At 39.6% G+C, this 22,828-nt stretch overlaps 2 protein-coding genes across 2 annotated transcripts; both read left to right on the plus strand.

Annotated features, from left to right (window-relative positions):
• Positions 1–852: 852 nt before the first annotated feature.
• LOC131221522 (probable galacturonosyltransferase 12) lies at positions 853–10,452 on the plus strand. Its single transcript, XM_058216810.1, has 6 exons — positions 853–1,189; positions 3,526–3,581; positions 4,199–4,354; positions 5,917–6,507; positions 8,188–8,490; positions 9,835–10,452. Exons 1-6 carry the CDS (start codon positions 979–981, stop codon positions 10,117–10,119), a joined length of 1,602 nt encoding a protein of 533 aa, XP_058072793.1. The 5' UTR covers positions 853–978; the 3' UTR covers positions 10,120–10,452.
• Positions 10,453–13,108: 2,656 nt separating this feature from the next.
• Positions 13,109–13,660, plus strand: LOC131220166 (dirigent protein 2-like). The gene has a single exon (XM_058215129.1). It carries the CDS (start codon positions 13,109–13,111, stop codon positions 13,658–13,660), a length of 552 nt encoding a protein of 183 aa, XP_058071112.1.
• The last annotated feature ends 9,168 nt before the right edge of the window (positions 13,661–22,828 follow it).

The following is a 22,828-nucleotide window of genomic DNA, read 5'->3' on the forward strand; positions in this document are numbered from 1 at the left end:
TAGGGTTAGGTTAGGGCGAGATTTCTTTGCCTGTCTGTTAAATGAGTTGGGATTGGATTGACCGTAGTCACGGACACGGATTGCGTCCTACCCCCGCCAGTCTCCAGCTCAGAACGGGCAGGAGCTTTGAGTGGCCACCGTGATGTATGGGTCTTATCCACACCGTCCATTAAGTTTTTACTATCATTTTAGGGTATCAGCCCCAAAATGAGAAGGCTCAAGTGGACTACACAATGGGGATTAAAAATCTTACCATTGAAAACTTCTTGGAGGCCATTGAAGTTTTGGATGGAGCTGATATTTGTGTTTTCTCTTCATTCAGGTCCATGTAACTTCATGAATAGGTTAGATGGCAAATAACATCACGTGGGCCCTAGAAAAGTTTGAACAGTGATAATTTCTTCTGTTGTGGTCTACCTGAGCCTTTGATCTGCCTCATTTTTTAGATCAAACCCGACCTATTGCGAGGTCTAGTTTTGGGTCTCAAATCAAAGGCATGGGTATTGCACTATCTGGGTCCGAACCTAATTCTCAAGCCCAATTAGAAATCATGTCTCAAATCCTATCCTGGCCTATGGATAATACCATCAATTTTCTAAGGAATACAAATTTGGGTAGTCCTGCAGACCACCAAACCAGTCCTAAAAAATAAAGTCCCCTATTCCATCTCCACCGAATCGACCTGATTTCTCTCAGTCGAAAGTCCTTTTCTCAAACAACCTTCGCCAAACATACAATTTCTTGCTCGGAAATACATCGAACAACGGCGCAACATCGCCTCAGTACTAAGCAATGGTAGGTAACCGATAGCTACATTCATCACCTAAACTCCCTTCCTTTTACAGCATTCCAAACATTTTCTCACCATTCTTGAGTTGGGTTTCTCAAATTCAATCCAAACAATCCTCCTACTGCTCCAAAGATCCAAGATTTCTACATTCATAACATTACATTCTGTCTTTTCCTCTATAGACCAAAATGCAGCTCCATATTTCTCCGAGCTTGCGGCACGTAACAGTTTTACCAGGCAAAGGAGTCAGGGATTTCATCAAAGTGAAGGTTGGATCGCGGCGTGTTTCTTATCGGATGGTGTTCTATTCATTGCTGCTGTTGACATTCTTGCTTCGGTTCGTGTTCGTGTTGACGGCCATGGATACGATCGACGGAGAAACGAAATGTTCGTCGATAGGTACGATGCAATGGGTGTATTTGTTTTTTGTATTCTCATTTGTTCTTTGGTTTAATCTATAAATGCATGGATTTTCAGTAATGGAAGACAATATCTTATTATATTCTGAGATTTGGAGTATAGTGTATAAATGGTAAAAAAATAGATGTTTCCTATGTATAGAAACTATAGAGTATAACTGGGTCTATAAATGTCTACATCAATCTGAACCTCCCATTTGATTGGCCAAAATCAAGAACACTCGTACTGATGGAAATCTATCATAAGAACTCTAAAATACTAGTTTGACTCAGCTGAGTTCAGACGACTCGACCAGACTTCGTCAAGACGGAAAACTCGGCAGTCAATAGGGTTAATTTGTTCCACCTGACTCGATGATACTCAGCACAACTTGGATTTTTTTAAATCAATATCTGCTGCTAATATTATCGAGTCCTGGTATTTCAATGGAGTTCCAGTCAATGAAACTCAAGAGTAACTCCTTTTTTTTAAAAAAATTTTTAAAATGTCTTTTTAAAAATATCTACTTAAGTTAGAGTGTATGGAATGGTCTTAACCATCTTAGAATTGGATTTTAATAAACAGGAAGCTTTAAATTAGTAGAATTTGTAGGCTATGATCAATCGAGACAAGTGGCCCATTGTGATGGTTTGATGTACAGGCACTTGCTAAAAAGGACTATATATTTAGCTATGGCAAATGAGGAATGTTATGTAATTTAATTGTTTTATGTAATAAAAATAATCATCAGCTTGTGTTGACTATATCCCCTCCTTTATTTACACTCACATTCAATACCACTAAAAAGCACTAATGATAAAGATAGCATTGAAAATAATGATTATACCGGTACTAGTGAGTTTTGTCGACCTCACTTGCATGTGTGTGCCACCACATATCATGGAAATTCATTGGGAGATTCTAAGATTTTGTCCTTCTCTTGCCATGTGATCAGAAAATCTTGCTGAAAATAAAATATTGAAAGTATTTGTTGTAAATTAATAAATAAGTTATATATATATATATATATATATTTTAAATGAGTAAAATTGAATAAATTTAAGATTTTAAATATTTATTTTCTTCACATTGTGATAATTAACTTTGAGATATAATAGGGAAGAATTAAAACTGCCAATATTTTGAAAATATGGAGATTTCCTCATGATATAATAGTGAAAAATTAAAACAGCCAAAAATTAAAAAATCTTGCAATGTCCTCGCTATAATATCATTTTATGAATTTTCCACAAAAATATACCGATATATACTTCCAAAGTTCAGATATGTTTGTCACAGTTCATGAATCTGGCCTGGTTGATGAGTGGATTGGCCTTATTCCCAGATAGGGCCACATAGATATCAAATGTTTGAGATCAAAAATAAGATGTGTATACCTCCCATCACCAACAAATGTGATGATGGCCCATTCTGGATTTGAATTAGCCCTGGCATTTTATTGATTATTCTAGCAGTTGCAAAGGAAAAAAAAAGATTATTCTAGCAGTCTAAGCCACAAACCTTTGCTTGTTGGAGAAACACTTTTTAAAATTTTATTTTATTTGTGAAATGCTGATTGAACAATCATGTCATGTAATTTGCAATATGCAACAATTCTATAAATTATCTCTAGTGTTGGATAACCATCCTCAAATGAAAAGATGATAGATTGAACGGATCACGAAAATTTCTCCTGAATTATAGTCTGGTCAATCGGTTGCAGCGCCCACCAAAAGGAGCATCCATGCCATTTGTCGATTCACCACGTGTATTGGAAAGGTTACAGCAGTTCATAGATGGGTTTTGAAAGAGTGGATTTATCTGTATTATAGGTAGTATACATCCAAGCTTTTAAACTCTCATATTACATTTAAAGTTGATAAAATATGGGTAACATATTATTTTCTAACAACTACTAACTCATGCATTTGGATCACACTTGTGCGGTTTAAAAGCTAGAATGTATACTAGTTATGATGAACATGTACATTTATGCATTGTAGCAATGTATGCTTTCATTCAACCGTTGGATCCTATTTAATATGTATGATTTGATATGGTAAATGCCAATTTTCTTATTAACTATCACATGGCATATCAGTGGTCTACTTGGAGTAATTTAATCTTCTTAAAGTAAGGTTGTGTCTTAGCTATGATGCATATGAGTACACCCTATCAAGCCTTAACAAAAAGATTGAGAATTTTCACATGTTTTATTATTGTAAAAATTAAATAAATAAGGTAAATTTATTTAAATTAATTAAATTTTTTTTTGATAACAAAAACAATATTTAATTGAATAATTCTAACTTTGTATTGTTCTTGAATTCATGTAGGATGCGTTGGGAAAAGATTAGGACCAAGGTTTTGGGGAAGAAGGCTTGAATCAGCAGTAATCTTCAAAATCCAAATTCTAAAAATTGTATTTAAATCCTAATAACAAGGTTTTAGATAAGAAGGCTTTTTCAATAGTTTAGTAGTCCAACCTACAATCCTATTGCTAGTCCCTCCGGACTTATGCCACACGTGGGGCCCACCTTTGGCAATCAAAACGGTTCATTTTCTGGGCCTTGCTATAGATTGCAATTCTGATGTGAAAAAAAAATGTACCCATTGGTCAATCTCAACCGTTCAAGTAATGGAATTTTGGTGGTTGGATGTGAATGGTTCGCAAATCCCAGCCGGTCCACCAATTGTTATAAGTGTTACTTTAGAATCATAAGCTTGGATTCAAAACTCGACTCGACCGAGTCGGGTGACTCAGCTGGGTGATTGGTGGGGTCCATACAGATGTGTTGGGCTGAGGCTGAGTCAGCTGGGATAGTTCGCATCTGACTCATCCGAGTCACCAATCCATGATCATGAATGTGATGGCTTACCAAACCTTTTGGTGCATCTACAATGGATGCCCTGCGGACTATAGTTTGGTGTACTCGTGCGAGTTACCCATCCTTTTCGCTGTTTGTAAATTTGAAAAGGTGAATTTGTTGTTGTTGATAAATGTTGAAGGTACCGGAAGAGATCTATAGAGTTTTGGAAGAAAGCGGGAGCACCGAAATAAAAGGTAGTACGGCGGATGTCCCACAATCACTTGAAGAGTTTGTAGCTGAAATGAAGAGCAACAGATCTGATGCTAAAACCTTTGCTTTAAGGCTAAAAGCTATGGTAAATCTGATTCTCTCTTTCGTTCTTTCGTTTGATGTAAGCTAGTCAAAGTGAAACCATTTCTAGCCATTGATAGGAGGATCCTTGGTGATCATAACGGTCCACTGTAGGAATTTTAACCATTTGTTGATATTCCTCCAATCCATGGCTAAGATCATCTGAATGGTATGCTATCTATGGTACGGTGAAACAGATGAACGGCCTGGATCTCATATGCATGCGCTAGATGTGTATAGATATGGAGTGCTTTATAACTAATTTAGATCTTAGAATCCCTTCTAACGGATCTTGTTGTGGATATAGATCAACCTTCCGGATTCTAAGGTGTAGATTCTTTATCTTTGGATTCAAACTGATCTGACCATCAGATGGTCCACATGTGTGCATTGAATGTAAAGCGTTGATTAGTCTCATCTGAACCATTCATTCCTCTTCTTTATGAAAAAGGCATCCACCAAGTGGGGCCCACTCGAGTAAGGCTTAGATCAAGGACAGGCAGTCCCATAGTTTGAAATAGCATTTTAAAAGTGCCACTGGCATTAAGCCTAGAAGTGGGCCTGGCCTGGGCCCATCAAAATCGAAAATATGAGAATGGATCCATCTAGAAGACCTTGCCGGATAGTTCAAAATTGAGGCCCGGGTCCAGCCCATTGCTGGACTGAGATGGAGACTGAAACCAGTACTACTAGCTTATGTTTCACGTTTTAGCATTTTAATCATGTTTCAATCTAGTGGGCCACCTCAATGCTACTGAAACAAGAGGATACTGATACTGAGGTCTTGGCATCGATTGAGGATACTGATACTGAGGTCTTGGCATCGATTCCCTAGGAAGGGTGGCTAAAAGAGGAGTGTGAACTGACCGTGGGTGTACTAACAAGTTTTTTTTCTTTATTATTTATTTATTTATTATTATTATTATTATTTTTAACAAAAAAGAAAAAAAACCAGTCCTCACCAGGGGAGGGATTCTCAATCGAGGTACCTGGCTGGGAACGAGGGTGAGATCCTGACCGTGGGGTACCACCTTGATGTATCGATTGTATATCCATGCTGTCCATCAGTTTTTTTCAGATTATTTTAGAACATGGTCTCAAAAATAAAGCAGATACAAATTTCAGGTGGACCACACCACAGGAAACAGTGGTCATTGAACACCTACCATTAAAAACTTCCTATCATCCACCATCATGTTTACTGACAATCCAACCTCTTCATAAGGTCACATCGACCTAGATGAAAGAAAGAAAAAAAAAACAAATATCAGCTTGATCCAAAACTTTTGTGGCTCACAAAAGGTTTTTAATGATCAATAACCACTGTTTCCTATGGTGTGGCCCACCTGAAACTTATATCTGCTTCATTTTTGGTAACATATCCTAAAATAAGCTGTTAAAACAGATTAACGGTGTAGATATTGGTAATAATACTTCAGGCCAATAAAATCTTTGGGCCTTTTCTATATAAGCTTGGCCTGCATGCCGAGTTGACTTGACTGAGTCTGAGTCAACTCGGACGAGTTAGCAATCATACTTCAATTTCTAACCACCCATTTCACTCAGGTCACTCTCCTAGAACAGAAGACTCGGACAGCCAAAATCCAAGAATATCTATACCGCCACGTGGCATCCAGCAGCATCCCCAAACAACTCCACTGCCTAGCCCTTAGGTTAGCCAACGAACACTCCAACAACGCCGGCGCACGCCTCCCTCTCCCTGCGCCGGAGTGCGTACCGTACCTCGTCGACAACTCTTTCTTCCACTTCGTCCTCGCCTCCGACAACGTCCTTGCAGCCTCCGTCGTCGCCGCCTCTCTAGTCTCCAACTCCCTCCGCCCCAACAAGGTCGTCCTGCATTTAGTTACAGACCGAAAGACGTATGCAACCATGCATGCATGGTTCTCGTTACACCCGTTAAACCCGGCTATCATCGAAGTGAAGGCGTTGCACCATTTCGATTGGTTTTCGAAAGGACGGGTCCCTGTTTTGGAAGCAATGGAGAAAGATCAACGGGTCCGATCTCAGTTTCGAGGTGGGTCATCAGCGATTGTAGCGAATGCGACTGAGAAACCGTATGTGATTGCGTCTAAGTTGCAAGCGTTGAGTCCGAAGTATAACTCGGTGATGAATCATATACGTATACATCTACCAGAGGTGAGGATTTCAAGCTAGCTATTTCATTATGTGAGGTTTGTTAAGCCCACACGCGTTTAGAGCTGTGTTCATCTAGAGCCGAGTCACGACTCAGTTTGACTCGGTTTAAATAGGTCTGACTCAGTCAGGTTGAATTATTCATGGTGTGGATCACTGATTAGATATTCTGGTTATAAAATCAGGAGGTTTTGATTCCTGAGGAGTCAAATGGACGGCTAATATCTGTCCATGCGTTTGTTTTGTACAACGTGGCCCAAATGAGGAGTCAAATGCACTGATTTTAGGGAAACGGATTGGCTACTCCCCCTGCCATCAGCCAATAGCTGATGGTCGGTGCTCTGTGGGACCCACCATGATGTATTTGTTTCATCCATGCCGTCCATCTATTTTTTTAGATCATTTTATAGTATGAGACCGAAAATTAAATACAATACAAATATCAAGTGGACCACATTACAGGAAACAGTTTTGAATGAACGTTGACCATTAAAAAGTTTTTGGGGGCCATAAAAGATTTAGATCAAGCTTATCTTTGTTTTTTCCATTCATCTGGGTCTGTATGACCTAATCAAATGTCAAATAAACAATACAGTGGGCCTTAGTAGGATTTTAATGGTGGATATCCAATCACTATTGTTTTCCTGTGGTGTGGTCCACCTGAGATTTATATCCCTCTCCGTTTTGGTATTAAGCTCTAAAATTATCTTTAAAAATGGATGAACGGAATGGATGAAACACATACATCACTGTAGGGTCCACAGAGCACCGACCACCAGCCCGGTGGTCTCCTATTTTAGGCGGGAAGATCTATGTGGGCCGGTAAAGATGGAACGCTTGGTCTTGCACACGTGTCTTTTTTGGCACGTGTGCTTGGATGTGGATGGTCAATGCTCTATGTGCCTACGGGCTCAACAAACCTATATCTAGAGAAGAGAAGACGTGCCAGGTTAGCACCTGATGGTGCAAAGGCTAGAATGGGGGTAACACCTTAGCAGGTGTTGACCTTACTATGGGCCCACCTTGATGATATGTTTTATATCCACGCCGTCCATCTGTTTTTCCAGCCTATTTTAGGATGTTTTTACCAGAAATTAAGAAGATCAAAATCTCAGGTGGACCACACCACATGAAACAGTGGTGTTTGAGTGCCTCACCATTTTTGCCCATCTTAAGGTTTTTTAACTTTTATTTACCAGGTTTTTAATAATGTCAAGAATAACTGGATGAAGGTAAAATACAAATATCAGCTTCATCCAAAGCTTTTGTGGCTCACAAAATGTTTTTAATGGTTATTTATCATTTCTTTTTTCTAGTGGTGTGGTCTCCCTTAGATTTGGATCTTCTTAAGGTTTGGGATTGAGCTGTAAACGGAGATGGAAAAACATATGGACGGCAATGATATACAAATAAAAGCATCAATGTGGGCCCCACACGGTTAGGGTTACACCTGCTAAAGTGTTACCCGAGTAACAGCTAGTCCGCTGATTCCGCTCTGGACGGACGCGGATTTCGTTTATGGGCCAGGCCCAGGACCATATAAATCAAAATGTACAATAGATGCAGCCCAACAGTTGAAAACATGGGCCCGAATCAAGTTCCTGGCCCACCCATTCCTAGCCTTTCATTATTTCATTCTTGTATTTGAGAAGCTAACATTTCTAGAAATTTTGAACAATGCAGCTGTTTCCTAGCCTCAAGAAGGTAGTCTTCCTCGACGACGATATCGTCATCCAGAGCGATCTGTCGCTGCTGTGGGACATCGATCTCGAAGGAAACGTTAATGGGGCCGTGGAAACATGCAGTGGCGACGACAAGTTCGTCATGTCGAAGAGACTCAAGAGCTATTTGAACTTCTCCCATCCCTTGATTGCAGAAAACTTCAATCCCGATGAGTGCGCGTGGGCCTATGGGATGAATATCTTTGATCTTGATGCATGGAGGAAGACAAATATAAGCCAAACATACCATTATTGGCTTCAAAAGGTAAGCTAAATATCATTGAAGATTCTATTTTGGGTCTGGGCCAACAATCACAGGCCCACCAAAATAGTGGAGGCCCACAAAAATACTGGCTGGTCATGGGCCTTTAAAGCTAGGCTTACAAGTATCCAATGTAATTGGAGATTTACTAAGCCCACACGTGTGTGCAGCTGTCTTCATTACATGCCAGTGCACATACTATTGTGTCGCACGTGCAAGGTCTGAACAGTTCATCGGGTGGGCCACAGTGCATAGAATCAATGAACGGTCAGAGGGGACACCTTAATGGACTGCTCAGATCTTCCACACGTATGCCATATCGGAAAATGCAAAGGCGTGCTTAGAGGAGCAGGTGAATACATGCATGTGGGCATAACCTCCCGTTTTCTATCTTCCTCCTGGATACATGGGGACACATAGACAGTCCAATATATCAATCTGAACCGTCCATTAGGCCCAAACCGTCCGGGTCGAACAATTCAACGGTTAGAAGGGAAAACATGTGCGATGGAGCAGTCCCAATCCGTAAACGGGTCATATAGTGACTAGATCCTGAAAGGCCACGGGTTCGGGTCAAAACGGGTCCGACCTGCCTGTCGGGTCTGGGTTTTGAGAACATCGTACATACCTGAAATATCAAACTGAGCATTTATCATGATACTCCCAAAAAAAGCAAGATGTGGACTTGGGCTTACTGTGATATATTTTCCTTAAATCCACACCGTTCATCCATTTTGACAACTAATTTTAGTGCATGATCTCAAACACGAAGAAGATCCAAAAATCTTAGGTGACCATACCACAATAAACAGTCGTAACTGACACCCAACATTAAAAATTCACCATCCAACCCGTTGATAACTTTCGTGGCCCACGAGAAGTTTTTAATAGTCCATTACAACTGTTTCCCGTGTTATGGTCCACCTGAGATTTAAATCTGCTGATCCCAAAAATAAATTTTGAAAACGAACGGACGGCATGGATATAAGCCACATACATCACGGTGGGTCCCACCCACCACGGATCCACGGCTAGAAAAATATCAATCAGGCTGTCCATTTGTTTTGAACACTGCCTACTTTACGAGCAAGATTTCAAGAATAGGGTGAGTGGGGCCCATATCAGCCCTAACTCGACTCAGGACCAAACGAGTCGATCACAGCCGCAAATCTTTTCATGATTATTGGGCCAGATGATCTAAACAACGTGGCCCATCATAGAAAAAGCTTAGACCTTTTGAACATGCATCATATTATCTTTTCACAATTTCTTTTGGCATCATATTATCTTTTCACAATTTCTTTTAGATTTTTTTTTTTTTTCATTTGGTTTTCTTGTTTATCACAGAACTTGAAAGAAGACCTGAGCCTGTGGCAATTAGGAACATTGCCACCGGGTTTGATCGCATTCCACGGCCACGTTCATATCATCGAGCCTTTCTGGCACATGTTAGGTCTTGGATATCAAGATAACACTAGCGTCGTAGAAGCTAAAAGCGCCGCCGTTATTCATTTCAACGGCCGTGCTAAGCCGTGGCTGGAGATTGCATTCCCGAAGCTCAGGCCTTTGTGGGCGAAATACGTAGATTTCTCCGATAAGTTCATCAAAACATGCAAAATCACAGCTTCTTAGCACGCTCACGAGGAAGATGAAGATGAAGAAGATGAGACGACGACTACGGAGGATGTTCATATATATCAGAAAAAAGGGCCTGAGAGTGCTCGACTTCTTGTGTGAGATAAAGAAAGAAATTGGAGAAGAGAAATGGGTCCTTCTTTGTGTTATGGAATTGCATTCCATTCCCTTCAAAGCTATGCTTTTTTTTTTTTTTTTTGTTTACTACACAGAGAGAAGATTTCTAGAGTTTTTGGGCTAATCCAATTTTGGATTTCTATGCAATGGAGAGGAAGTCATCGTTGTATACAAGATTGCAATCGAAGCATAACGTCAATAACTTTGATCATTTGATCCTGGCCATCCACACACATGAAAACGTGCTAATGTGGTACATTTGTGCAAGAACTGGCTTTCCATCGGGTGGATAGAGAAAAAATTGTCTTAGCTGTTCATTTTCTTGTCCACTTGAGGAATGGAAGGGCACTCTCTTTAAGCTATAAGATCCAATCAGTGGGCCCCACATGATGTACGCATCAAATTTAGCAGAGCTATGCTATATTGTCATGTGTTCTTGCATGTGAATAGCAGGGCCCTGCGTACGTTTGTGTTTAGCATATCTTCATCATGTGCATAGACCATGCAGCGCTTGTATTTAAAGTTCAGCAAACTTATAATTATTATTGTGTGTTATGCATTAAACCTTTGAAAATGGAAAAAGATACAAGATAAATAGAAAATTCTCAGATGAATGCAAATATACGCATACATGTACACACATGTGCACCAAAATCCCAGGTCATCATTACATGCATTATTAATTTTCATTTAGTATCTCATAAGGGATTTCTGTGATCACATATAAGGAAGATCAATCTGAGTCTATAAACCAAATTGCTATGGTATTTATCGTATATCATTTTCTAATTATCTGATAAACTATCAACCAACAAAACCCCTATTTAAAAAAGCATATACGATGGACAAAAACTAATAAACTTTATGTGTTTATATGTTCTTAGAATCTCCTCTCTTTTTCTAGGCTTTATCTATTTATTTATTATTTTTTTTATCTCTCATCTGTTTTTCTTCTGTTTCCCTTTGAGTCAATCCCTCAAACTCTCTCTCAACGAAAATTTAAGGTCATTACAACTGAGTCTTCAACACCTTACACCTTTAGAGAAGCACTGTGATGGGAATGAAAGCTTTTGTTGTACGTAGACTCAAGGATTGAGCCCTATTTATATAACTTAGAGGGTTGAGGGGTTTGAAACCCATCAAAACTTCTCTCCCTAAGGCTCCACACGAATTTGATAATCCTAGTCCAACTTAAACACTTTGTAGCGCATTACTCCTTACGCGATTTTAGATGTATCAGAGCTGAGTGGAGTCCATTGGTATTTTCGATCACACCATCCAATCCTTAGGGCAATCCAAACTCTTGACCAATAAGGCCCACCTTATAGAATTCTTATAGATATACCATTGTGAATACAACACTTTGAACCATGGTTTCCACGTGTGCAAGTATATGTGCACACCGCAAAGCCGAGCACACATTCATCAAGGTGAGCCCCGCCGTTATAGATGGATTCTTGACTCAACCAAAGGGTTGGGTCCTCTCATCTCCCCCTCCCTCTCTTATTTATAAATAAATAAATGTAGGGTAATAGAAATGACTACCATTTTGAAGGTAGCGGAAAAGGAGTGGCCATATGCGGCCCACCTTGATGTATGATTTGCATATCAACGGCGTCCATACGTTTCCCAGCTCATTTTAGGGAATGAGCCCAGAAATGAAGCAAATCCAAATCTCATGTGGACCACACCATATGAAACAATTGTGATCGATTATTAAAACTCCTCGTGGGCACAAAAAGTTTTGGATTAAGCATAATATTTCTCTTTCATCTAGGTCTGTTTAACCTTATCAACAGGTTGGATAGCAAATAATCAAGATGGTGGGCTCTAGGAAGTTTTTATTGGTGGGCATCCAATATTATCACCAATGTTTCCTATGTTGTGGTCTACCATCTTACTACAGTTTATATGAGTGGCAACAACCCTATGAACGGTTAGGGTGGCATACAAACATCAAGGGCCTCCAGGAATGTTTCAATGGTGTACATTTTAAATCTTGCTTTTTCGTGTGGTGTGGCCAACCCGAGTTTTTGATCTGCCTGTTTTTTTAGATTACTGTCGTTTTGTGGTCCTTAGAAACTGATAGACGGAGTAGATTTGTCACAGGAATCTCTACGAGCCTCACATAGCTTCCGACTGCAGGAACTTCCCCTGTTGGGGGCACAGGCAACTCCCATCCTCTGAATACTCTACTCTGAAACATGGCCCCCTATTTTGCAGACCGCAAACCTAATGTCCTTATGGCATTGGACCTTATTCCAATTCTCAGAGACACATACATGAAGTGTATGAATTCTCCTCTGTGTTATAAAATACTAATTTCTGATTTTCCAAGACAATTAAGGCAACAATCCCATTCTTTGTCACCTATTGCTAATGGTTTTCCACACGCAAACTGGACCGTGCACACGCAGGACTACGTTCCAGTATGAAATAGTTGTGCAAGATCTGAGCTTTCCATCAGGTCACTTACACCGTTTGGATCTTCTTTTTTAAAATTCAGGCCTTTTCACACCTCAGATGGACCACAGAATACAAAACAAATCAACAGCTACAAAAATTTCTAACGGTGCACCACATCTTCTGGCCCACCTGAGAAGTAGAAAGCCCTTTTGTTTAGAGGCAGATGATCTAAGCATTATTTCCAATATGAAGAGCTCAGATCTCACACATTGGCACGTGCACCTGTGCATGGTATTAGAGAGAACCTCTCCATTTCCAAACCATTAGAAGCTGTCATGAAATGCTGTTACCTGTATTTTCTTCTAAAACAATGTTAATAAAGATAAAAACATCTTAATCTCCCTTCCCTTATAAATATCTTCTCTATGCATCAACTTCAAGTGTACCAACTTCATAGACCAAAATGGCTAAGTCTCATGCACCAATAGCCCTAATCACATTAGTGAAATTGCTTGTGCTATTTTTTGTCATGACCATGATGGGTGGCTTGGATGGCCAGATCTTGGGCCCAAAGGAGACCCACATGGTATTCTACCTTCAAGATTGGGAGACTGGTAATGCGACCTCCGTCCCGGTGGCTGGGACCAACGGCACCCTATCGAGCGTCCTAAACTTTGGAACCATCATGGTGGTGGACGATGCCGTAACAGACGGCCCAGATCGGCAATCGAAGCAAGTTGGACGGGCACAAGGGATCTACGTGAACTCAGCCTTGGATGGATCCGATCTCCACCTTCTATTCTCTGTTGTCTTTACCAATGAGAAGTACAATGGTAGCACTCTAGAAATCCAAGGGGCTGATAGGTTCTTTCTGAAGTATAGGGAGGTTTCTGTGGTTGCTGGGACTGGCTTGTTCCGTTATGCTCAGGGCCATGCAGTCTTAGAGACGGTCTATCTGGATCTTCCCACTCTCAATGCAGTGATCAAGTTCAATGTCACCGTCCATCATTATTGATTTTGGTCATTATGTTGGCTAATGTTAATATATGAAATAATTACCTTTCAAGTTCTATAATAAATTTGGGATTTTTACGCCAAAATTCCTCGAGGAATTGGATTTTACCAAATAGTGAATACTATTACAAGAGAAACCACGTTGCTGCCCTCTTTCTTCTTTTTTCTTTACAATAAATTGAAAAGTTGAAAGTTGTAGCATATGCAGTATGTGTCTCACATTCAACTCATCTAATATGCACACCAACATTATTATTGGACAAACAAAAAAATATGATAGATCCAATCATAAAGTGGACCAATTTATAAAAAATAATGTATACCATTCAAAATATCAATTCAAGTGTAGGCACATTTGAAGTTGAAATTGACAATATGTTTCATGTCATCAATAAGAGAACATGCTACTATGATTCACGAGCTTTCAATTTTCATTAGTTTAAAACATCAAATTCTCTACCTTTGTACTTCACAAGTGGCCTTTTTTTATTTTTTATTTTTTATTTTTATTTTAAGTGGACCGGAGTCACAAATTCATTGATCCAGAGAAACTATACAGTTTGTCAAGCGGGCCCCGACAAAAAGGTTTCGGGCCTCGCTCGTATAGACAATCAAACAAACAAAAAAAAAGGAGAAATCCTGGCAGGAAGGAACGGAGGCAGCAGCTGAGAGAAGGGGATTTCTAGATCATGAGAGTCTAATAGCCCCGATGCCAGCATTGTCTAAAACAATGGTACCCTTCACTAGCCTGGGTAGAACTGACCAGGAATCATAAATTCTGTTTGGGCATCCATTACTGGCCCGTCTAGCCAATGCATCAGCCGCCGAGTTCCCTTCCCTAAAAATGTGGTTGAATTTGATATTAAGGCTCTCGCGCATTTGCTGGATAACACCTAGGTTGTACCAGATGTTCCAAGATGAGTTGGCGTGTGGTTCATCAATCGCTTTAGCTAAAATTTTGGAATCAGTCTCAACAATAATGTTAGGCAGGCCTAGTTTGTGCTTGATGGTTTAATAATATGCCACAAACAGTAATCATTCTTTGTTAGGCAGGCCCAATAATCATTATTTGTAGAAAGTCTAGTCCATGACATCTTCTATATGAAACATCTTTTACTCTTTAAAGTTTTGTCAGAAATATATTTATGGTTGGAAACTTGCTTCCTGAAAATATCTTTATTATGTCATAAAAAATTGAAAGGAATTTATGAACTACTTCAGCTCTTATCCAATCATCATCAAAAGGCAACTACTAATACACACTATCACGCTCCACATAGTGAAGAATGCATCCCTGAATCTAACATTTTGTAAGTTGAATTCCAACGTGTCATGACATCCAGTTTCATCGTTCTCTGATGTGACAAATTCAACCATTTCACGATCTTATTTCAAGTATTTAATCGTGAAGGTGACCCTCATATATATTTTATACTCTCTCTTATGTTATCGATCATTAGCTCAATTGTTTTAAACACATCTTATACAATCAAATTTAGGATGTGGGTATAACACCTAACATAAAATATTTTTTCACCGAAATATAAGTCACCGGTGGCCCTAAACTAGTTCCATTAAATCATTATCACACTATTGTTTGCAGAGTCATTATCTAAAGTTATCGAAGAGATTTTCTTCTCAATGGCCTACTCCACAAGGAATCTGTAGATGCAGTCTCAAATCATCAAACTAGTGTAAGGAGGCGCAAGATAGTAGAAGTTTATAACTTTTTTACAGAGTGTACATTCAACATCAATGTAGTGGATAGTTAGTTACATATACCTCTTTCTTTTATCAGATGCCATCCACAAATCTGATATTAGGTTGATTCAGAAAATCAATGCCAACTATCATTTTAACTTGACCTTCTTACTTGCATACATCTTAATGCACACTATCTTTATTATTGTACGAAAGATATTCTCGTATCTGCGGTTAAGGCCTTTAGTTAATTTGACAAAAGATGAACTCTTTACCATCTGAAATGATTTTTCATTTGTAATAATAAATCTGGCTGTTAACTCATTCACATGGTCCCTGTTATACTTATAGGTGGACAAGGTACCTTGCGATAGATCCACAAAAGATTGAGTAAATAAAAGTTTTTGTTGGCATAAGGTGTGGCTTCTCACTTTGTTTTATGATACTTCAATAGGTGTTTTTTCAAAATTATGGTCAACCTGTTTACTTGTTTAGTATATTAAGCTTTGTAGTACTTGCACTGTATCTTCATTGTGTCGTTCTTTAATATTACTTCTTTAAAATCTTCCCACACTACTGATTTTTTCCTTTTACTAAGCTCTAGGAGTCACTAATCTCAATGGGCACTTCTTCATCTTTTAGATCTAATCCTTCATCCAAGATCATTAGAAAAGTGACTGATAAACCGCTGGAGGTATTGGGAATTTCCTCACCAGTCATTTACTAATGGAAAGATATTAAATCAGACTAAGACTATAATGCCTTAGAAGTATATACTAAATCCTAAATTAATCACTCATCCAAGTTTGGATAGATTGTAATACTTTTACATTTATATTTAAACGGCCACGCTGAAATTCTAGCAACATCTCTCCATGTTTTTCTAGATAAGTTGATCTTCCATTTCATTCTCATGCCAAATATATATGCAATGTGAAGATATTTGACATGAAAAATAAATATGAAGAAACATATCTAGAGAGAAATGAAGAGATAGAACTTAGAATAAGCATGAGCATTTAAATAGTTTAGATGAAAGCATACTATCTATTTAAGCTTAAACTATCTAAAATGAGATAATTTAAACAATTTTTATGCCACCAAAAACACATTATATTTATGTCTGGCTACATAGAAATTATCAAATGGCCATCTAATTATCTAATTCACAAAAATAAACCACATTAGATTAACTGTCTAATGCATAATAATAAACTAAGCAACAAGCAATGTAATCCAAAATTCACAAAAACAAACCATTAATTGGCTAGTTCAAAAAATAAAACACATTAGCTATTTAAGGTTTAGGGATTAGGTTTTAGGTTTAGGGTTTAGGGATTAGGGTTTGGGGTTTAGGTTTTAAGGTTTATACTTTAGGTTCAGGGTTTAGGAATTAGAGTTTGGGTTTAGGGTTTAGATTTGAGGTTTATGGATTAGGTTTAGGGTTCAGGTTTATGGTTAGGGTCTAGTGTTTGGGTTTAAGGTTTAGAAATAGCTCAACCTAAGCCAACCTAGACACACCATAACCATCCATGCCACACCCGAGTTAGCCCGGACGCACCCGAGCCAGCTCGGTTACACCACACATTCCATGCCCAGCCTATCCCCACTCAAGCCAACCCATTCCCTAGATGCACCCGATTTCAACCCTATATCCCTACCCGACCCCAATTTCATAATCCCTCCCCCAAAATTAGAAATTAATAAATGAAAAACTATGAAAATTAGTAAATTACCTTAATTAGAAGTAGAGTTGGGTGGTTGAGTGGGTGCGATCTGTCCAGACGAGCTACTACCTGAGTCGAGATGAGTGGTTATCGGGCTCAGTAGATGAGAGAGAGAGAGAGAGAGAGAGAGAGAGAGAGAGAGAGGCCTGACGGCTGGTGGTGGTGGGTGGCTGCTGGGCTCAGGAGAGGAGGAGGAGGAGGGAGGGAGGTAGAGAGATTGGGTTGGGTGTGGTTGCGGTAGGTAGAGGGAGGTAGAGGGAGGAGGAGAAGGCACGGATCCTTTCCCGTGGAGAGGAATGAACAACAAAAATATACGGACATTGCAAACAAAAAAGGCATAATCGTCGGAGTTGCAAATTTCCAATACCTCTGAAATAATGTCTGTTGTAGTGCATTTTTTGTAATACGACTATGAATGTTATACATTTTTTATAATACAACTATGAATGTTATACATTTTTTATAATACGACTACGAATGTTATACATTTCTTGTAATACATATGTGAATGTTATACATTTTTTGTAATACATCTGTTGTTTTCTTTGAAATTGCGAATTTCTTACCACAACAATTCAAATTTTCAAAAAGACATTCAGTTCACAATCAATTTCATGCATTTCATGGTCAATTCCATGCATTTCAAGGTCATTTCCCTTCACTTCACGGACAATTCCATGCATTTTACTATCAATTCTCTTCACTTCACAATCATTTCCATGCATTTCATGGTCAATTCCGACAATTTTGCTTCACTTCACGGTCAATTCCATACATTTCACGGTCAATTCCCTTCACTTCACGGATAATTCCACGCATTTCACGATCAATTCCCTTCACTTCATAGTCATTTCCATGCATTTCACAGTTAATTCCGATGATTTCGCTTCACTTCATGGTCATTTCCATGCATTTCACGGTCAATTCCCTTCACTTCACGGACAATACCATGCATTTCACGGTCATTTCCCTTCACTTCACAGTCATTTCCATGCATTTCACGGTCAATTCCCTTCACTTCATGGTCATTTCCATGCATTTCACGGTCAATTCTGGCAATTTTGCTTCACTTCACAGTCATTTCCATGCATTTCACAGTCAATTCCCTTCACTTCACGGACAATTCCATGCATTTCATGGTCAATTCCCTTCACTTCACGGTCATTTTCATGCATTTCACGGTCAATTCCGACGATTCCGCTTCACTTCATGGTCATTTCCATGCATTTCACGGTCATTTCCCTTCACTTCACGCATTTTCATGCATTTCACAGTTAATTCCGACGATTCCGCTACACTTCATGGACAAATCCATGCATTTCACGGTCAATTCCCTTCACTTCACGGACAATTCCATGCATTTCACGGTCATTTCCCTTCACTTCACGGTCATTTCCATGCATTTCACGGTCAATTCCCTTCACTTCACGGTCATTTCCATGCATTTTACGGTCAATTTCGACGATTCTGATTCACTTCACGGTCATTTCCATGCATTTTACGGTCAATTCCCTTCACTTCATGGACAATTCCATGCATTTCACGGTCAATTCCCTTCACTTCACATGGTCATTTCCATGCATTTCGTGGTCAATTCTGACGATTCCCTTCCCTTCACGGTCATTTCCATGCATTTCACGGTCAATTCCCTTCACTACACGGACAATTCCATGCATTTCACGGTCAATTCCGACGATTCTGCTTCACTTCACGGTCATTTCCATGCATTTCACTGTCAATTCCCTTCACTTCATAGACAATTCCATGCATTTCACGGTCATTTCCCTTCACTTCATGGTCATTTCCATGCATTTCATGGTCAATTCCCTTCACTTCATGGTCATTTCCATGCATTTCACGATCAATTCTGACGATTCTGCTTCACCTCATGGTCATTTCCATGCATTTCACGGTCAATTCCCTTCACTTCATGGACAATTAGATGCATTTCACGGTCAATTCCCTTCACTACACGGTCATTTCCATGCATTTCATGATCAATTCCCTTCACTTCACAGTCATTTCCATGCATTTCACGGTCAATTCCGACGATTCTGCTTCACTTCACGGACAATTCCATGCATTTCACGGTCAATTCTCTTCACTTCACGGACAATTCCATGCATTTCACAGTCATTTCCCTTCACTTCACGGTCATTTCCATGCAGTTCACGGTCAATTCCCTTCACTTCACGGTCATTTCCATGCATTTCACGGTCAATTCTGACGATTCCGCTTCACTTCACGGTCATTTCTATGCATTTCATGGCCAATTCCCTTCACTTCACGGACAATTCCATGCCTTTCACGGTCATTTCCCTTCACTTCACGGTCATTTCCATGCATTTCATGGTCCATTGCCTACACTTCATGGTCATTTCTATGCATTTCATGATTAATTCCCTTCACTTCACAAACAATTCCATGCATTTCATGGTCATTTCCCTTCACTTCACGGTCATTTCCATGCATTTCAAGGTTATTTCCCTTCACTTCACGGTCATTTCCGTGCATTTCACGGTCAATTCCAACGATTTTGCTTCACTTCACGGTCATTTTCATGCATTTCACAGTCAATTCCCTTCACTTCACGGCCATTTCCATGCATTTCACGGCCAATTTCGACGATTCTGCTTAACTTCACGGTCATTTCCATGCATTTTATAGTCAATTCCCTTCTCTTCACAGACAATTCCATGCATTTCATGGTCAATTCCCTTCACTTCACGGTCATTTCCATGCATTTCACAGCCAATTCCGACGATTCCACTTCACTTCATGGTCATTTCCATGCATTTCACGGTCAATTCCCTTCACTTCATGGACAATTCCATGCATTTCACGGTCAATTCCCTTCACTTCATGGACAATTCCATGCATTTCACGATCATTTCCCTTCACTTCACGGTCATTTCCATGCATTTCATGGTCAATTCCCTTCACTTCACGGTCATTTCCATGCATTTCACGGTCAATTCCCTTCACTTCATGGACAATTCCATGCATTTCACGGTCAATTCCCTTCACTTCACGGTCATTTCCATGCATTTCACGGTCAATTTCGACGATTCCGCTTCACTTTACGATCATTTCCATGCATTTCATGGTCAATTCCCTTCACTTCACGGACAATTCCATTCATTTCACGGTCATTTCCCTTCACTTCATGGACAATTCCCTGCATTTCATGGTCAATTCCCTTCGCTTCATGTAATTTTCACGCATTTCACGGTCAATTCCGGCAATTTCGCTTCACTTCATGGTCAATTCCAACTGATGCATTAGTAAATTGAAATCTAACTACCAGTCTTATAAAGTGGAAATAACCAAACTGCAGTTTTCTATCTTGGCATTCATGAATCCCCAAACTTGGCTCCAATTGCAATTGTGTTACTCTCAAGTTGAAGTAAAGAATGTAGCATGAATTTGAGGGCTATTTCCTCATTGTGCAACATCATTAATTTTTGTCATTTCCTCTTGCTGAATCTGAATGTTCTTGATTCAATACACTTGTGCTTCCAAACACAACCCAGGAGTCTAGGATTATTAGCTCATTACAGTGAATGGAAATGAGCATGAGCAAAACTATGAATTTTAGCGACTCAATCACCAGGTAGAAGGTAGCATCAATCTGAGGGCTATTTCCTTGAATTCCAACTATCATTAATTTTTTTGCATTCTACTGGGGATGCTTTTGCATCTGCAATCGACTTTAATTTCTACTATTAGTCTAACAAAATGGAAATAACCCATTTTCAGTTTCCATTCTTGGCATTCATATCGAGGGGCTAAGATCTAAATTGCAATTTCAGACTTCCTGTGGTTTGAGGAAAACTTCGATATTGGATCATATCTCCCTATATCAGGCCAATACAATGGATGAAACTAGTTTCATCAGGTGATAGATACTGGTTTCAGATGATACTAAACTCATTGGCACTGTTTGTATATAAAGGGCAATTAGAGTTAATACTGAGAGGTGGTAAAAACTCAGATAGGAAAGTCTGTAAACACTAAACACTAAGCACTAAGCACTTTGAAGAAAATCGTTGATCCTTGAAAGTAGCATTGTCCTATAATTTAAATGCGAGCAATACACGCATTGTCCCAAATAGAAAGTCCATGCAAGAACAATCGACGCGACGCCTATAATTTAAATTATATAGTTACAAACTAAAATTATCATCATTCATTCATTAATTCACCAGGGAATAATCAAAATTACTACCCCAAGTTTGGGTAGTATAATCATCATCTAACAAAAGAAGAAGAAGCTCTTTACGGACATACAATATCCAAAAATTTATAATTAACAACATTTTTCAACTACGCATCAAGCTGGGCTGAAGGACCGGCACCGTGTGGCACGGTGTCATCTTGTCTGCATGTGATCATCGATATTAGGTCCTGTAACTTTTTCTCCACTCGCTCGATAGCTTCTTTCATCGCAACTACAATCTTCTCGATCTGCGACAATCATTGATCGTGATGACGAAGTCATTCATCTTGCTGGCGAAGATGATACATAATCAAGGTTCGACGTTCTGGGTGGCTAGCATGACGACGAGTATGTGGATCGACGAGAACGTCGGGTCACTGTGTTGGGGCCTCTCATCTTCAGTGTTCGCTGCCTCGGTGTCCATCGCTTCAGTCTCAGCTCCTTCAGCTTCAGTTTCGGCCATAGTATTAAGTGGAGCAGAAGAGGAAACTGGTGTGTTAAGCGTAGCCATTCTTTTTATGTTTAATTTGGTAAATTTGTGAGGCTCTTGGGGACGGTTAGTGGTGGGAAGCAATCCCACATGTCGAGACAATAGACATATAAGATGAGGGAATGGAATGTACACCTCTCTAGTGGATTGGATTGCCACGGCCAGCTGATGCAACATGAGAGTAGGCAGACACAGTTTCACTTTTTGGCTGATGGCATAGAAAATCCCCTACATAAATGGGGTAAGATCAGACCTGTTGGTGCCCCTGGGATAGACGTTTGTACAAAAAATTACTTGAAGAATGCGGAATTGTGTAGACATATGGGTGGCACGCAGGGAGTTACCCTCATGCCAAGGAATGTCTTGGCCATTGCATACATGTTTTGTAATTTTTGAACGAACTTCGAGTGAGTTAAAGTCGTAGTCTGTAAAACCTTGAGATTTACACGGAATTCCAATTAATTGATCGATAATGGTAGGAGTGATGTGAGTTGTGGTTTGGCCAATGGTGACATCTATGGCTGGGGGGTTAAATACTGGGGAATGACAGTAAGCTAAAAACCTGTATATTTGTTCATTCCGTGTCACTCCTCCAAAGTCAAGCATACGAGACCAGCCAATGGCCTCGAGCATTGGTACAATCCCATATTGAGCTAGACAAGACCTATCAACTTGTCTTTCGTAATCCATCTTTCTTGCCATAAACTTTTGATACAGATCCTCAGGAGGTGGTGGCACATTAGGTATTAGAAGTTCGGGTGCTAGATCGTTTCTAGGTAGTGGAGAGACATTTTGGGTCGGTGGTTGACCATTTTTTCTCCTGGTAACTATTTTAACACGTTTTGGCCTGGGATTGGAGGATTCTCCATGATGAACCGATTTACTCTTCTCTTTTCCCATGTAGATGAAAACTTTCAGAGGATATTCTGAAAGAAACGAAATGGAAATCTAGGAGATTGAAGAAGAGGACAACAAGTAGGGATGAACAGCAAAAGGAAAATGTAGGAAAATCTAGGGTTTTGAATGATTGAC

The sequence above is a fragment of the Magnolia sinica genome, chromosome 12 (assembly GCF_029962835.1).
Source record: "Magnolia sinica isolate HGM2019 chromosome 12, MsV1, whole genome shotgun sequence".
NCBI classification, from domain to species: domain Eukaryota; kingdom Viridiplantae; phylum Streptophyta; class Magnoliopsida; order Magnoliales; family Magnoliaceae; genus Magnolia; species Magnolia sinica.

Coding starts and splice junctions, on each gene's coding strand:
- LOC131221522 (XM_058216810.1), top strand. CDS start 979: ATGCAGCTCCATATTTCTCCGAGCTTGCGGCACGTAACAGTTTTACCA. Junction 1,190..3,525: donor AACGAAATGTTCGTCGATAG/GTACGATGCAAT, acceptor GAATTCATGTAG/GATGCGTTGGGAAAAGATTA. Junction 4,355..5,916: donor CTTTAAGGCTAAAAGCTATG/GTAAATCTGATT, acceptor CATTTCACTCAG/GTCACTCTCCTAGAACAGAA.
- LOC131220166 (XM_058215129.1), top strand. CDS start 13,109: ATGGCTAAGTCTCATGCACCAATAGCCCTAATCACATTAGTGAAATTG.